Source organism: Mus pahari, chromosome 18 (assembly GCF_900095145.1).
Source record: "Mus pahari chromosome 18, PAHARI_EIJ_v1.1, whole genome shotgun sequence".
In the NCBI taxonomy this organism is placed as follows: Eukaryota; Metazoa; Chordata; class Mammalia; order Rodentia; family Muridae; genus Mus; species Mus pahari.
In genome coordinates this window covers 2508397-2522908 of record NC_034607.1, presented here as the reverse complement: position 1 = coordinate 2522908, position 14512 = coordinate 2508397, and the positions used below count along the sequence as shown (strand labels likewise).

Below are 14512 nucleotides of genomic sequence, written 5' to 3'. Positions count from 1 at the left end.
TTGAACTGAAGGCCCCGCCAATAGCGGAGGGGTTGCCATGGTGACGAGAGAGCGCGAGCGCGCGTGAAGGGGCGGAACTGGAGTCGACACCGCCTTCGTCGGGGTTGGCTCATTCCACGCCCCGCCCCCGCGTATTGCGCATGCTCGTTCTTCCGTGTCATGCCAGCCAATCGTTTGATTTGGAACCATTCGCTCTAAAGTCCAATAGGAACCCGGACATTCTCAGAAAGAGGAAGAGAAGGAAAGAAAGAGGCTCGTTCTGTAGGCCTGAGCCAATCACTTCTGAGCTTTGGTTATGACTGGCAGCTGCACTGACGAATCAAAGCCTCTCTAGCTGAGTGACAACACTGGCCTAGCTCATTATGACCAATCCCTCGACAGTGCATAGTGACTGAAGCCCTATCAGCCAATCATCATCGTGCAAGGGTAGACCCCCCACACACACACACCTTTTTCCGCCCCCACTCTTTGGATCAATCGTGTCCTTTGAATCCTGTGTGATTGGCAGGCACCTCGACCAATAATGATGAGAAAACCTTGAAGTCTGCCCAACGATCGTGGGCCGAAGGCGGTCCTGCTTTGTTGGGGCGTGAGTGTGTGTGTGCCCTGTGTGAGTGTATATGTGTGTGTGCCCGGGGGTACTGAGGGCTACGTGGGGGCGAAGCAGAACTTGCCATGGCAGCAGCAGAGGAAGAAGACGGGGGCCCCGAAGGGCCAAATCGCGAGCGGGGCGGGGCGAGCGCGACCTTCGAATGTAATATATGTCTGGAGACAGCCCGCGAAGCTGTGGTCAGCGTGTGCGGCCACCTGTACTGGTGAGAATCCGAGTCGGGGGCTTGGGGTGAGGCGGCGGGGTTCATCTTTGTGCTGGGGAGGCCGAGAACGGGGACCATGCAGTTTTTCCAGATGACCAGAGGGCATATGTCCCACCCCCTCCCCACATACTCGTAGGGGAGGCCTGAAGTGGGGACTTGTGTCTTTGCTGATGTGTGTAGGTCGGGTGGGGGTGCGGGAAGGGTCGCGTCTGTGCAGATGAGCTGTCTTTCTAGGAGGGTCGTAGGAGCTGGTGCGTGGTGTGTAATGAGGAGGGATGGGAAATGGGGGACACTGCATATTCCTGCATGCGAAACCTGAACCACAGTACCCCGTTAGATGACCCAGGTGTTGAGATAAAAACAGATGAGAGACTTTTCAGTTTAGGGGATGTGCCTGTCGGAGGAGGAGGGAAGGTCTAGGGACTATGGACCTAGATGTGGGTCATAGTTAGATGAGCTGTGGGAGGGGGTGGTTTGTCAAACCTGAGGACAATGGCATTGTGTAAGGACAAGATGGAGAGGGTGAAGGGTCATGGAGAGAGGGGTTTTACTGAGCTTGAAGTAAGGAGGAGAGGAACAGTGTGGGTATCTGATAACGATGGGGGTCTGGAGGATTAGGGGCAAGGATGGGGTTCAGGCTGAAAGGAAACCTGTTGAATTGGGCAGTCAAGTTCCGAGGCAGAAAGGGGAGAAGTTGAAGGTGGGTGCGTGCGTGTGTGTGTGTGTGTGTGTGTGTGTGTGTGTGTAGAGGGAGACAGAGAGATAGAGACAGAGAAGAGACACTGGAAGAAAGAAAAGGATCAAATGTGTAGAGAATGTTGAGGACCCAGTGTACCTTTGAATGTCAAGTATCCAAGGCAAGAAGCTGGAAAAGTCAAGTTGGCAAGTATGCTAGAAGCTGTTGGGAATACGGAGAGAAACGACGCACTAGAGCAGCCGTGCCTGGGAGACGGGTGGTGGGCTTCCGTGGTCTGGGGGCTGCAGCTCTCTTCTGTACTTTGACGTGTGCTTTTTGTTTGTTTGTTTGTTTGATCCAGCTGGCCCTGTCTTCACCAGGTATGTGTTCATGAGGTGGACTGGAAAACAGGGATGGTCAAGGAGCTCCGAGATGCTCTTTGTACTTGAAAACACTTCATATTTTCTTTGCAGTGGCTGGAGACCCGGCCAGACCGGCAAGAATGTCCGGTGTGTAAAGCCGGCATCAGCCGAGAGAAGGTCGTCCCTCTTTATGGGCGAGGGAGCCAGAAGCCACAGGATCCCAGGTGAGACCCGACAGGATGCTCGGGGGAGCTGCAGGCTTCTGTCCCATCCCAAGACAGGGTGTGAAAGGTGCTGACTGCCTCTCTCCTTCCTCTCAGATTGAAAACTCCACCCCGCCCTCAGGGCCAGCGTCCAGCTCCAGAGAGCAGAGGGGTGAGTCTCCTTGTCCAGCCGTGTCCCTCCGGTGCCCAAGCCTGTGGGTTTCCCTCATCTTCCCTGCCTCCCTAGGGGTTCCAGCCATTCGGTGATGCTGGGGGATTCCACTTCTCCTTTGGGGTCGGTGCCTTCCCCTTTGGCTTCTTCACCACCGTGTTCAATGCCCACGAGCCTTTCAGAAGAGGCACAGGTAAGGATTTACCCAAGTCTCTGCACAGCCCTCTCCTGGCCCTACAGGTTTCTGAAGCGTTCTTTTCCCCTACAGGTGTGGATCTGGGACAGGGTCACCCAGCCTCCAGCTGGCAAGACTCCCTATTCCTGTTCCTCGCCATCTTTTTCTTTTTCTGGCTGCTCAGTATTTGAGCTGTGTCTCCTCCTTGCCCACCTCCAGCTAGAGGAGAATCAGTATTGGGAGTCCCGTGCTGGTCCTTCCTTGCTTTTGGACCACCCCTTTACTTCCATGACCCATCTCTGTCTGCTGAGGCCTCTCTCGGGAGGGCATGGCGAGGAGTGACCAGTCTGCTTAAGATGGGAGTGCCTGCTGCTGTGTACTGCTGGCCCAGTAGCACAGACACTCCTAGCCTGGAGGACGGACAGACAGACAGGTGTCCAGTTCTCCGAATCCTTTGCTTTTCCCCAGATTTCTTGATTTGGTATTTAAAGGTGGGCTCTCCCCAACTCCTCCACGTGACTTAATTTAATCTTTCTCTACCCACTGTCTAATATGAATTTTGACTCTTGAAGTGTCTCTTTCCATCCCTCACTACCTCCTTTAATTACAAATTCAAATAATAATAATAATAATAAAAATAAAGGTGAAACGCATTGCTGGGAAGTCTCCCCAGTCTCTCCCTCTAGGACAGCGCCGCTCTGACTAGCCTGGTATGATGTGAGGCATGGGGTGAGCCCCTCCCCTGTAAGGCCCCCAGGGATGCAAGAGTCAGGTTGCCTCTCCCGCACAGCACACAGACAACAAGCCGGCAACACATCGTGTCAGGTGTTTACTCAGCATGGATCGTGTGGGCTCTGGTTGGAGAAGAAAGTGCCTCAAGGTGGAATTGGGATTGTATGTGGGGGAGCTGGTCTGGGGCCATGACACAGGGTCGACCTGGGTTCTCTTAAGGTCCCCCGACACCATTCTCTGGCGTCTCCGCTTCTTCTGACTGATTCAGCTCTGCACGTTCCTCCTCATCCTCCTGGCTTTCTGGGGCCTTCCTGAGAAGGAACAGTGTTGTGGCATTCCACTGCCCCTCTCTGACAGCCCTCACTTGCTGCCTGGAACCCACAGGCTCTCACTTACCTCTCCTCTCGCCTGGGTTGTCGTTTCCGCCACAGGATAGCCCCAACGAGCAGGGCTACTACTCCCAGGCCTCCCAGGATCCCCAAGGCCAGGGCTAGCGTACCCAGCCCAGACTCACCCACAGAGCCTGTAGGGACATAGGGAAGATTGAGGGTATAGCTCTAGCACACACCACTCCTTCCTTGTGAACTGAGTCACATGCGGCAGCCATACACTCCTCTCTGACTTTAGTCCAGTCCCTCACCTTCAGCTGGCCCCTCATTGCTGGTTTCTGGAGGACAAAGAGTGGTCAGAGGGAAGTCTTGAGCTCAGGCCCAATGGCAATTCCCTTCAGTTAGTGGAAAAGCTGGACAGGCTTTAGGAAGCACCGAGAAAGGGGTGGCGTGGCTACTGGGGTTCGTGTCTGAGTGGGGTAGGGAGTTGGCATCTTGTGTCCCTCACCTCAGCCCCCCCCACCTCCATCCCTGTCCCTGGGATTTGGGGAGGGGTTACCTGTGACCTTGATGCTGACAGGAGGGCTTTCCTGAGGTCCGTGGCTAGGGTGGGTGGCCACGCAGCTGTAGGTGCCCTCATCCGCATGCCCTACCTCAGGCAGGAGCAGCACAGGGCTGGGGGCAAGGGGCAAGGGTGCACCCTGGTGGGAAAGAGGACAGGAGACTTAGAAATGCCGTGCATGGGCTGGCGAGATGGCTCAGGGGGTAAGAGCACTGACTGCTCTTCCAAAGGTTCTGAGTTCAAATCCAGAAACCATATGGTGTCTCACAACCACCCGTAATGAGATCTGACGCCCTGTTCTGGTGCATCTGAAGTCAGCTACCGTGTACTTATGTATAATAATAAATCTTTGGGACTGAGCGAGTGGGGCTGACTGGAGCGAGCAGAGGTCCTAAAATTCAATTCCCAACAACCACATGAAGGCTCACAACCATCTCTGCAGCTACAGTGTGCTCACATAAAATGAATAAGAGAGAGAGAGAGAGAGAGAGAGAGAGAGAGAGAGAAGAGAGAGAGAAAAGAGAAGAAAAGAGAAGAGAAGAGGGAGAAAGGAAGGAAGGAATGAAGGAAGGAAGCAAGGAAGGACACATCCTGGACTCTTTATCTCCAGAGGCACACAGTCTGCCTCCCAGCCCGCCCCACCCAGCTCTCAGGCTGCCTTCCCCACTTTAGCCCTCCGTCTGTCATTCCTAGCTCTCTGGATTACTCACATCTTTTATCCAGTGGACCTGAGGAGGGGGCTGGGCAGAGATGGCACAGGTCAGGGTCACAGTCCCACCAGGAGCCACTGTTCCACCTTCAGGCTCAACCAACAGCTGAATGCCCTCTGGAGGCCCAGGTTCTGGGTGGGGACAAGCATGAAGTCCATCAGGACACCTGGCAGCCAGCCTGATGGCCCTGGAATTGATTCCTGCCTCCTCGGGAGCCAGACTGGGCCCTCCCTCCCTACTCACCCCTGACTTGGAGCTGGATGGGGGCTGTGTTCAGGGGTCTGCGCCGGGGAAGGCCCAGGCTGAAACTGCAGGAGAAGATAGGATGGGTGGTTCCTCCTTGGGCGGGGATCACTATCAGCTCTGACTGCAGTGTGAAGAGTCCCGTCTCGGGGTGTCTCCTGGTCTCTTCCTTCACAAGTGTTTCTGTGGTGGGTATGATGAGATCAAACACCCAAAATGGTATGGAGGAATATCGGAAAGAAGGTAGTTGGGTGCAGGGCACCCTGACACTCACCTTTGCCATCAGGAATCAGAAGTTTCCCATCTAAGTGCCAGCTAAGGGTCCCTGCAGGGTAGCTTCCCTCAGACACACATGTCCCCACCTGGAGAAAGAATGGAGACCTCACCATCTGACTCTGTGGAAGGCAATATAGGCACACATCTGCATTCAAAGGAACCTCTCTAGTTTCTTGTTTTTCTACTACCTTATTAGGGACACTGGCTGTGAGTTCAGAGGCAGGATCCACAATTTCTGGCTTCCCAGGAATCTCTAGAGGGAAAATTCAGTCATAAGCCTGCCTTTGGAGGTTCTCACACTCAGGCACAGGCGGAAGGGCAGTGGAGGTCAGAGGTCCAGACACACCAGGGTTAAGAGTCAAGGGTCTGGGGGTACATGAAGGTTTTTTTTGTTAAATGCAAAGTGACTTAGCCTGGGACCCTTACGGTAGACTCGAACTCGGTAGTTGGACTTGACCTCCTTCCCTCGCCTGTTAGTTGCCCTACACCGGAAAGTCCCCTCATCAACAATTCCAATGGCTGGAAGGAGGAGGGAACCATTGGGGAGGATTCGAGCCACGCTGTCCCAGGGGCCTCCCTGGGGAGAGAGGACCTTCCAAGCTTCAGTTCTTCCTGTGTTCTGCAAAGAAGAGAAAAACCCAATCAGGCTGGGCCCTCCGAGGAAGAGCTGCCTAGGCAGGGTGGGGCGCTGGGGACCCCCAAGGGTAGCTCCTGAGGTTGAGTGGCCAGGCGTGGGGGGGGGGTCTTGCTTACCAGTTTCCACTCTAGCTGTTGGGGCGGCTTCTTAGGGGCCCCCTTACAGCTTAGCACAAGTGGCTCTCCAATCCGGGCTGTGATGTTCTGACCACCAGCTACGGCTCCTGGGTGGTAGCATCGTTGTGGGAGGGTGGAAAGGGAGAGGCTGGGGGTGGTGGCAGTGTAGGACAGGGTGGGTGAGGGTCTTTGGAAAATGGTGCCCAGGTTCAGGGGGATTTCTAGGGAGCAGAGCTGCTGAGGGGGGAGAGCTGGGGCTGGGAGTCTCACCCCACAGAGCAAGAACCAGGGCCCAGGCTCCAGCTGCTGTCCCCGCCGGCATGGTGCTTCCTTCCCAGGCTCCAGGGTCTGTCTGCCCCTGTTCCCGCTGTGGCCACTGCCCTAGGTGGGGCTTGCACCCTCTACCCTGCCCCCATCTCCCATCTTGTCCCGTCAGAGAATGCCAGGAATCTGTGCTTCTGGGACAAGAGTCCTTCAGGTACTAGAGGCAATATCACCCGACCTGTGGACACTGGCAGCCTCTGGGCACTGCCTCTCCCTGAGGTAGGGTTCTACACCAATAAGGACCTCACTTCCTTTAGCCCACAGGGTTCCATCATGAGAGCCAGGGGTTCACTAGTGGGCAGGTTGTCAGGCAACATGGTTCAGACTGGTCTGCTGTCTGGGTACATCTTTGTAGTGAGGAGTGGCCCCAAACCTGTTGGACCTTTGTAAGAATTATTCTTTTAGGGGAGTTTTTTTTGTTGTTGTTTTTCTTTTGAAAAAAAAATCTCAACTAAACCCAGGGGAAAAAGAAATATCTTTATTTAAAACTGCCATTTCTTTTTTTCTTTTTCTGTGAATCTATAGGTTTACAAGTGAGGAGAGAAACTGCCCCTGACCCCTGCCTCCCACCACCCTTTTCACTCCCAGTCCAGCCTGGGCCTTTGATGGGAGGGGTTCCCATGGTGACAGTCTCGAAGATCCTGAGGATGTCTGAGGGGGTCAGATAGAAGGGTTCAGGGCTGAGATGAGACTTTTTTAGCCTTCCCTCATACCTGGCTTTCTGTGACCTCCCTCTTCTCCCCACCCCCTTGATTTTGGCATGAGATTAAGAACTGAACAGAAAACTTATTTCTGGGAAACTGGGGGAGACACATATAGAAGCACCCAGCCCATATTTAGCATATTTGGCAAGAACTCCCTTCCCCAATCAATCTTTGCCACTCTGCAAACAGTTTAAAAAACAAAACAAAAGCCTTTTGACTTTTTCAAAATCACTGAGTTCAGTCCAGCCTTGCCCAAAGGTTACTGGGGAGGTGAGGGAGGCAGGAAGCCACGGGGCTTCACGCTCCACAGGGACTACAGCAGAGACCTGCCTGCACAGGCTGAGAACCCCAAGTGTCCAGGCTGAGGACCTGGTGTCCTGCAAAATCCACTTCCCCACTGGGAGGCCTGAAGCACTGGCCACCACCAGTTCTGTCTGTTCTCTTACTAGGCCCCTTTGGCTCTTACTTCTCGAGTGGGTAAACAAAAATAAATCAGCATGTTTATTTAAAACACACCCACACACACCCACACACGCACACCCCAAACCCTACTTCTTCAAACTATTAAAAATTAAGGATCACCACTACCAACAGAAACAATTAAAAAGAAATACAGATTCAGGGTTTTGTTTCTTAAAAAACAAAGAACAAAACAAAACAAAACAAAACGTCCAAATCCTAGTCAACAGTTTTCTAAAGTAGCAGAAACTCCCTCCGAGGTAGATATCCGAGTCAGACACTCTTGTCCACCGAGCGGTTCTATTGGTTTAAGATGAGCTGCGTATGAGGTAATAAAGCCGTCTGGAGGGGCAGCAGGTGGGGGTGCATGGGGGAGGGGGTGTTGGCCCAGGGCCTCTGTCCAAGAGTCCCCATTTTTGGCATCTCTGGGTTGGGCAGGGCTGACGTCTCCAGATTCCAGAGTATATAAGTGGGGTGGGGAACAGAAGTGGGGGAGCCCAAGACAAACACAACTGGTGTTAGGTTGTAGAGTTAAGAGAGACATCTGAGAAATAGGTATCTGGTTTTGGTGGGGGGGGAAGAAAGAAGAAACGGGGACACCCCACTCTCCCTGCCATGTTGTCAGCACCCCAGTATCGAGCGTCTGGTCGGGGAGGGCACAACCCCAATCGCCCTGTTTTGTGCTTCTGTGGGGTTTGTCCTCTATACGCCCAGTGTCCTCAAGAGTTGCCTGGTGGAAGCCCCCAGCCCCATCGTGACCTTGAGGGGCAAGGTCAGTTGGAGGTGTCAGAGTGAACACTTCCTGGTCCCTCCGTTGGGGATGTCACCGAGGATGGGGTCACAGCCTCCTGCCAGCCACCATTGGCCTGGTAAGAGAGAATGAGAGTCAGAATGGGAAATCACAGTGTGGGGGGGTCACATTCCCACCCCGGTGAGAGCCAAAAACTGGAGGTAGCAAGGCCCTTTGACCCACTCACCCGAATTTCTCGAGGACTGTATATCTGACCTCCCCCAATGTTATCCCCGTAGCTCCCCGGCCCCATCGAGTGTCGGAGTGATTCCACCTGCAGGTTACAAAGAAAGGCATGACACAGGGATGACTCAGAGTGGGCCCAGCATGTTTGGGGGTGGGGCAGGGCATGCACAGCTCAGCAGGTAAAGGTGTCTCTCAAGTAAAGCCTTGTGATCTGAGCTTGGTCCCCGGGACCCACCTAAAGATGGAAGAACTGACTGCACAGAGTTGCCCTGTGATGCGGACGTGTGCAGTCGCACGTATACCCACCTCCCCTCCCCTCCCCATCATGCACTCGCAGCAATGAAAGAGATGAGAGGAGCTGGGCCCTCTGACCTGGGAAGCAGGGTAGGAATCTCCATTGAGCCCGGGCATCCCCAGAAACATGTCTCCGGATCCTGAGAGATTGAAAGAGCCGCCAGAGCCTTTTGAGGGCAGCGAAAGAGAGAATCAGAGAAAAAGCACAGGGCTCTCTGATGGGGGACAGGAGGGAAACCCAACCCTGAGCTTCCAGAAAGCTCACTCTCTGGGAACAGACTCGGAGTATATGCAGATTATCCACAGAACAGCAGGCCCACCCTCAGAACAGGCTACCCCTTAAGGCCCTTGACATCACCACATCACATCTTAGCCTGGTCTCCCCCACCCCACCCCAAAGTCCTCCTTGCACGGACATAAGTGGAAGCAAAGGCAAGAAACACTCAAATCAGCCAGCCAGTGTGACAGTGGGCTCCACCTGCGGAGGAAGGGGGCGTTGGAGAGCTGGTGCGGCTGTGGCCCCCCTGGGCAACTGACACGGCCGTCTTCACAGCATAGATGTTCGCCTCCTCTTGGAACTTCCCAATATTCTTCTTGTAGCGAATTCGCTTGTTACCGAACCAGTTGGAAACCTGCAGTGTCGGGCAGAGAGGGTCAAGTAGAACCCTGTCTCGGGGACCCCTCTCCGAGTAACATCCGAGAACCCCCAGAGTACCTGAGAGACGGTGATGCCACACTTCTTGGCAAGCTCCTCTTTGGCCTCCTCACTAGGATAAGGGTTGCTCAGGTGGGAGTAGAAATACTCATTCAGGACCTCAGTGGCCTGTTTGCTGAAGTTCCGGCGTTTCCGTCTGCAGAGAAGCACGGAGCGTGTCAGAAACTCTAGCACCATCATAGCGCCCTTCTGGATAACGGGGCAGCCCAGGGGTCTTGGAGAGCTACGGGAGGGCCCGACCTGGCATCCAGGAAGCGAGAGCGCAGGATCATGACGGCCTCACAGGTACTTTGCTTCAGCTGCATCTGGATGGCGCTGAACTTTCGATGGATGATGCTAACCATGCGTTCCATCTCCTTGGGGGCGACCGGGCGAGTGCGGCTCTGCTCCCTTAGCAGGTTCATGACGTGAGTTGTGAACTCATTGCATGCCTATTGGAGCAGGTAGGCTGTTGAGGAGGCCCTGTGGCTTGGGGCTTCTAGAGTCCGGAGGGCCCTTTTCACTCTCTGGTTCACCTCACCTGCTCATACTTCTCCAGCTCTGAGTGGTAGATGTGGCGGATCTGGGCAAGCTTGCTGCGATAGTCTGAGTGTTCGATGGAGTTGTCCGGGGACACGCCACCACCGGAGGCTGCGGCGGCTGCAGCGGCTGCTGCGGAGCCCCCCCCTTTCTCGGGTCCAGCCACACCTTCTGCCAGAAGCATGTTGTCCAGGCGCATCAGCTGTGGGTCCACGGGCTCCTCCTCTTGGGAGCTCCGAATGCTAAGGCCTAGCAGGCAGGCAAACGGACTTAAGGAACCCCTCGCCCCCACCCCGTCCCCGGCCAAAGCTCAGTCCCGGGGCTCCAGGGTTTCCCTTCCCCACTTCCTTTCAAGCAGCCTCTGTGGCGGCGCTCAATTTCCTCAAGGCTTCAAGTTGTCAAACTCTGAGCCCTAAGGCTGAGTCCTGCGCCCAGAAGTGAGCATCAGAGGGGCACCCACGTACCAGTTTTCTCCTTGATTTCACACAGGACACTAAACAGGGCAGGTTTCATTCGGTGACAGTTTAGGGCGTGTTTCCTTAGGAGGAACGGGAGGAGAGAAAGGGTTCAGGTGGCAGGCAGGAGAAAGATGAGAGGGGTGCCAGAGTGCGAGGTGGGGGCATAATCTGCGAGGGGGTAGGTGGGAATCGGGGTAGAGTGGAGTAGGAGGGACAGCTGAGATCAGCTGCCATAGCTTCGGGAAGCGACAGGGCCACAGGAAGCAGAAGATGCAGGCAGTGGGGCTAAAGTCACTATGGGCGGGCTGAGGCTAAGAGGGATGGTTCAAGCAAAAAGATGGAGCAAGGATCTAGAGATGACTGAAGAAAAAAAGGTGACTAGGTAGGTTGTAGAGTAGGGAAACGGAGGCTGTCAGTGTGAGGCGGTAGGGGGCCTGGGAAGGGGGTGCCCTGCTCCCTGGGAGTTCAGTACAGAATGTGTGGGCTGAGCAGGGGGCAGGCCCCGGCCTCGGTGGAAGGGAATGTGTGGAGATCCTGGATCCGTACGCGGAGAATGGGGTGGGCTAGCCGGAGAGTTAGGGAAGACAGCTTGGCTGAGAACAGTTTCCAAGTCTGGGAGCCAGGAGATGGGCCAGAGTAGACTGTAGGGGTCAGCAAAAGGTTAGGAGGGAGTGAGACCACCTGGGGTTCGCTCTGTGGAGGAGGCTTTAGGGCCTAGGGGCAAAGCAAGCTTTGAGAGAACACTAGAACTAAGGAAAGAAGAGTTGCAAGATCCAGGGAGGGCCCTGGGGGAGGGGGGCTTACAGAGGACTCAGAGCTGTGAGCGGGGTCCCGGGGTGGGGGCACTCACTTGGCCTGGGCCTCGTCCAGGCTCTGGTCGGTGATGGTCATTATCTGTTGCAGAATGTCCCCGATGTCTTGCTTCCCTCGGCCTCCCGGGACCCCCCCACTTCCCCCACCGGGGTCTCCGCCACCGGGAGGCTCGCCAGGGCCCCCGGGCTCCCCACCTACCAGCCCCAGACCCCCACGGCCCCCGCCCGGAGGAGGCGGCCCCAGCAGCCGCTCGTCCATAGCTGGGGGGGGGCCTGAGGCCCCCTCCCTGCTCGCCCCTCCCCCCGCCGGGTGACTCCCCCCCCCAAACTCGCTGGGGCCGCTGCTCCCTCCGCCCCAACCCCGCCCGGCAACCCGCCTCCCGGCTCCCCTCGGGGGTTCACCCCGGCACTGAAGGGGAGACCCGGGGTGCCGCCTGGGCACCCCCACAGGAGACCCCGGCCCCCGGCGGCGGAGAAAATGGAGCCGGAGAGAGAGAGAGAGGAGGCCCAAGCGGGGGTGTGTGTGCGAGAGGAGGGAGGAGGGAGAAGGGGGAGCGAGGGAGGCGGCTGGGGGAGGGGAGCGGGAGGAAGAGGAGGGGAGGAGAGGAGGAACGGGGAGGAGCCGGGGGCGGGGAGACGCAGGCCGGGCGGCGGCGGCGGCGGCGCGGGTGGAGGCGGGGAGCGGCCGGGCGGCCGGGGAGAGACTGGGTTGGCCCCGGCGCTGGCCGAGCGGGCGCCGGGGTGGGTGTCTCGGTCACCCGGGTTCCGAGGCCATGGTCGGGTGGTGCGGACTCCGGCCTCTGGAATGTTCTCCGGCAGCTCGGTTCATATTTCTTGTTCTAATGACTCCCCTCCTTGTTCGACTTAATTAAAACCGGGAGACTGGGGGCTGGGGGAGATGATTAGGGAGGTCTCCAGCCGCTGCTTAATGAGCCAGTAATTAACCAGCCAGGGAGGGGAGCTGGCCTCTGGCCAGATCGCGGAGAGCGGCTGCCCCAGGCCTCACCTACCCCACCTTGCACCCCCCCCCAGACACCAGTCTTCAGTCCAGAGGGGAATTAATGTTTATTCATACAACCAAAACATCAGACAGACTCAGCAGCAGGGTGGGGGCGGGGGAAGGGTCGCTTCACCGCCTCTGGGCCCCTCAGCCTTGGGGCCCGAGACTGCCAGTGCTGGGCAATTGTCTCACTCTTCCTTTTTTTCCTCCCTAGGCAGGGGCAGGCCGCAGCCCTCACACCCCGTTTAGTAGCTTGACAGCTCGGGATAGAGACTCGTAACCGTCCTAGGGAGTTGTGTCCACCCTACCTTGCTTATCTTCATGGTTAGAGTACTTGTCCCAAGTCCAGTCCCCAGGGAAAGTGGGTGGTAAATACTGCAATTTTAGCCGGGTCTTCCGTCTCTGGTACCCCTGCCAAACAGGGTTGAAGACCTTCGGGGAGTGTCCCAGCTTTGAGTCCCAGAGAGAAGGGACCGGTGAGGAGCTCCGGTCTCAGCAGGTGTGTGGAGGAGGCCGGGATCTTTGCTCCTCCATTCGACCTCCACCCTGAACTCTCAGCAGCAACTCCAGCAGCTCCTGCCCCCCGGGGGGAAGGGGCGGGTCAGACCGTTGGGCTTCAATCCGCTGGCACTAGAAACGTGGAGGGAGAAAAGGCCATTGGTAGCCTGGGATGGTTTTGGGTCAAGAGAGGCCAGGGTTGGTGTGGGGCAGATAGGAAATCTGTGACGGGGATGGGGAGACTAGAGGTTTACCAAAGGACATATGCTTAGGGAGAAAGAAGTTAGGGCTCAGGCAGAAGGCCGGCTGGGAGACTTGCGTCTTGCCTCCATGGATGCATGTGGGGTGGGATGTGCTTTACCTGGTGACTAAGGATGGTGCTGTAGAGCTGTTCTTTGTCTTCAAGAAGCCGGGGTGGGGTTGGGGCTAGGTTTGGAAGGGCCTCGGGGGTGTGGAAGGTGGCCCTCTGTTCCTCTAGGCGGCGGGACTGGGCTTCGGCCACCAGGTCCAGAAGGAGCTCAGTCTGCAGGGAGAGCAGGGAGCCAGAACGGGGCCCTAGGGCTATGGGAGAGGAAGGAGGGTTCAGACCCAGAGGCTATGGCAGAATGGAGTAGCAATCGGTGGGGACAGGTGAGCTGGTGGACGGGCTAGGGACCAGCAGGTGTGATGGTTAGTGGACCTACATGGGGGGTAGCCTGGGTGACAGGGTCAAGATCTTCCAGGGTTGGTGGGGTACCTGTGCGTCGGGTTCCAGGAGGAGGAGGGGAGGGAGGAGCAGATCTCCAAGGCCGAGCAGTGGTGTTCACAGGGGGCCAGCCCTGATCATCCTGCGGGAGACTCTGATACCAAGACATGTTGTTCATTCCAGTCAGAGGTGTGTGTGGGCGGAGGGCTAGGCCAGTGACCCATTTCCCGTGTTTTTGTTCCTGTCTTGGTGTGCCCAAGCTTTCCCAAGTCTCCTGTGTCCACCCGTCACTAGGTCCCACATGTCCCTTCTCCCTGGGTTGGGGAACCAACCCGGCACCCCAGCAGCTCACCTGCTCACCATCTTCTTCCTGGGGTCTTTCAGCCTCCATCCCTGGACTTGGGGAGAGACACTGATGGGGAGGGGTGGCTGGAATTTGGGAGGAGGACCCGGAACCTTGGGTTCCTGAGGGGAATGGGGGCTGGACGGGGTGGGGGTGAGCTGGGGGCTGGATGCCAGGGTACTGAGCAGGAAGCTGGGTTCCTGGTCAGCCCCCCCATGGGCCCCGCCCAACTCTGTCAACTTCCTCCATCCTCTTTTTCCCACCGAAACAGCTTGTTTGACCTCTCTTGCCCCAGGGGAGGACAGAGACCGGGAGAGACTCCAGCTGCAGGAGTGGAGCCGGCTCCTGACAGGGCAGATTCCTGCTGGCTCATCTCCAGAGCCTCAGTAACCCCTAGCCGGCCACACTGCTCCTCCATCCCCACCTCCCCTTCAGTTCTTCTCTGTCAACACCGGAACTAGCTACAACACAGGAAGTGGTTTCACTCTTCGGGATCCCCCTCCCCCAAACCAGGTTCCTTCTCTCCTTAAGACCGAGCCTGATGTAAGATTTGACCCTTCTTGTCGCTCTTGACTTACTGGGTCAGGGAAAGGCATGGCTCTAGAGGGGAGACTTTGCTCACCCCGGATGCATTGCTCGCAATACATCTTATGCCCTAACACTGGCTCAACACAGTAAGTAGCCAGAGACTGGGGCTGAAGAGTTATCGCTGCCCCA

The 14512-nt window shown here is 56.6% G+C and overlaps 4 protein-coding genes across 9 annotated transcripts; 1 reads left to right on the top strand and 3 right to left on the bottom strand.

Annotated features, from left to right (window-relative positions):
• The first annotated feature begins 506 nt into the window (after positions 1-506).
• On the top strand, positions 507-3066 carry Rnf5 (ring finger protein 5). The gene is made up of 6 exons (XM_029531164.1): positions 507-815; positions 1853-1871; positions 1965-2077; positions 2174-2228; positions 2304-2421; positions 2497-3066. The coding sequence occupies exons 1-6, from the start codon at positions 676-678 to the stop codon at positions 2592-2594; spliced, it is 543 nt and encodes a 180-aa protein (XP_029387024.1). The 5' UTR covers positions 507-675; the 3' UTR covers positions 2595-3066.
• A 149-nt stretch (positions 3067-3215) lies between these two features.
• On the bottom strand, positions 3216-6482 carry Ager (advanced glycosylation end-product specific receptor). 3 transcript variants are annotated; one of them, XM_021217839.2, is made up of 11 exons: positions 6279-6330; positions 6009-6115; positions 5682-5874; positions 5444-5508; positions 5254-5341; positions 4980-5162; positions 4737-4867; positions 4024-4165; positions 3776-3802; positions 3532-3658; positions 3234-3446 (listed from the first exon to the last, which is right to left on the bottom strand). In XM_021217839.2, exons 1-11 carry the CDS (start codon positions 6328-6330, stop codon positions 3350-3352), a joined length of 1212 nt encoding a protein of 403 aa, XP_021073498.1. In that variant the 3' UTR covers positions 3234-3349. The 3 variants fall into 3 exon arrangements, 2 of the variants coding, with proteins under 2 accessions (XP_021073499.1, XP_021073498.1); XR_002381178.2 differs by having other exon boundaries at positions 3216-3446; positions 3650-3802; positions 6279-6482; XM_021217840.2 differs by lacking the exon at positions 3776-3802 and having other exon boundaries at positions 3216-3446.
• Positions 6483-7647: 1165 nt separating this feature from the next.
• Pbx2 (PBX homeobox 2) lies at positions 7648-11812 on the bottom strand. Its single transcript, XM_021217967.2, has 9 exons — positions 11308-11812; positions 10464-10537; positions 10001-10248; positions 9721-9911; positions 9481-9616; positions 9244-9397; positions 8844-8932; positions 8473-8559; positions 7648-8361 (listed from the first exon to the last, which is right to left on the bottom strand). Exons 1-9 carry the CDS (start codon positions 11526-11528, stop codon positions 8269-8271), a joined length of 1293 nt encoding a protein of 430 aa, XP_021073626.1. The 5' UTR covers positions 11529-11812; the 3' UTR covers positions 7648-8268.
• A 235-nt stretch (positions 11813-12047) lies between these two features.
• Gpsm3 (G protein signaling modulator 3) lies at positions 12048-14447 on the bottom strand. 4 transcript variants are annotated; one of them, XR_003842460.1, is made up of 5 exons: positions 13805-14330; positions 13504-13606; positions 13129-13328; positions 12578-12899; positions 12048-12158 (listed from the first exon to the last, which is right to left on the bottom strand). XR_003842460.1 is itself a non-coding variant. In XM_029531444.1 (5 exons), exons 2-5 carry the CDS (start codon positions 13841-13843, stop codon positions 12762-12764), a joined length of 480 nt encoding a protein of 159 aa, XP_029387304.1. In that variant the 5' UTR covers positions 13844-13850; positions 14374-14447; the 3' UTR covers positions 12316-12761. The 4 variants fall into 4 exon arrangements, 3 of the variants coding, with proteins under 3 accessions (XP_029387304.1, XP_021073628.1, XP_029387305.1); XM_029531444.1 differs by lacking the exon at positions 12048-12158 and adding an exon at positions 14374-14447 and having other exon boundaries at positions 12316-12899; positions 13805-13850; XM_021217969.2 differs by lacking the exon at positions 12048-12158 and having other exon boundaries at positions 12316-12899.
• Positions 14448-14512: the final 65 nt, after the last annotated feature.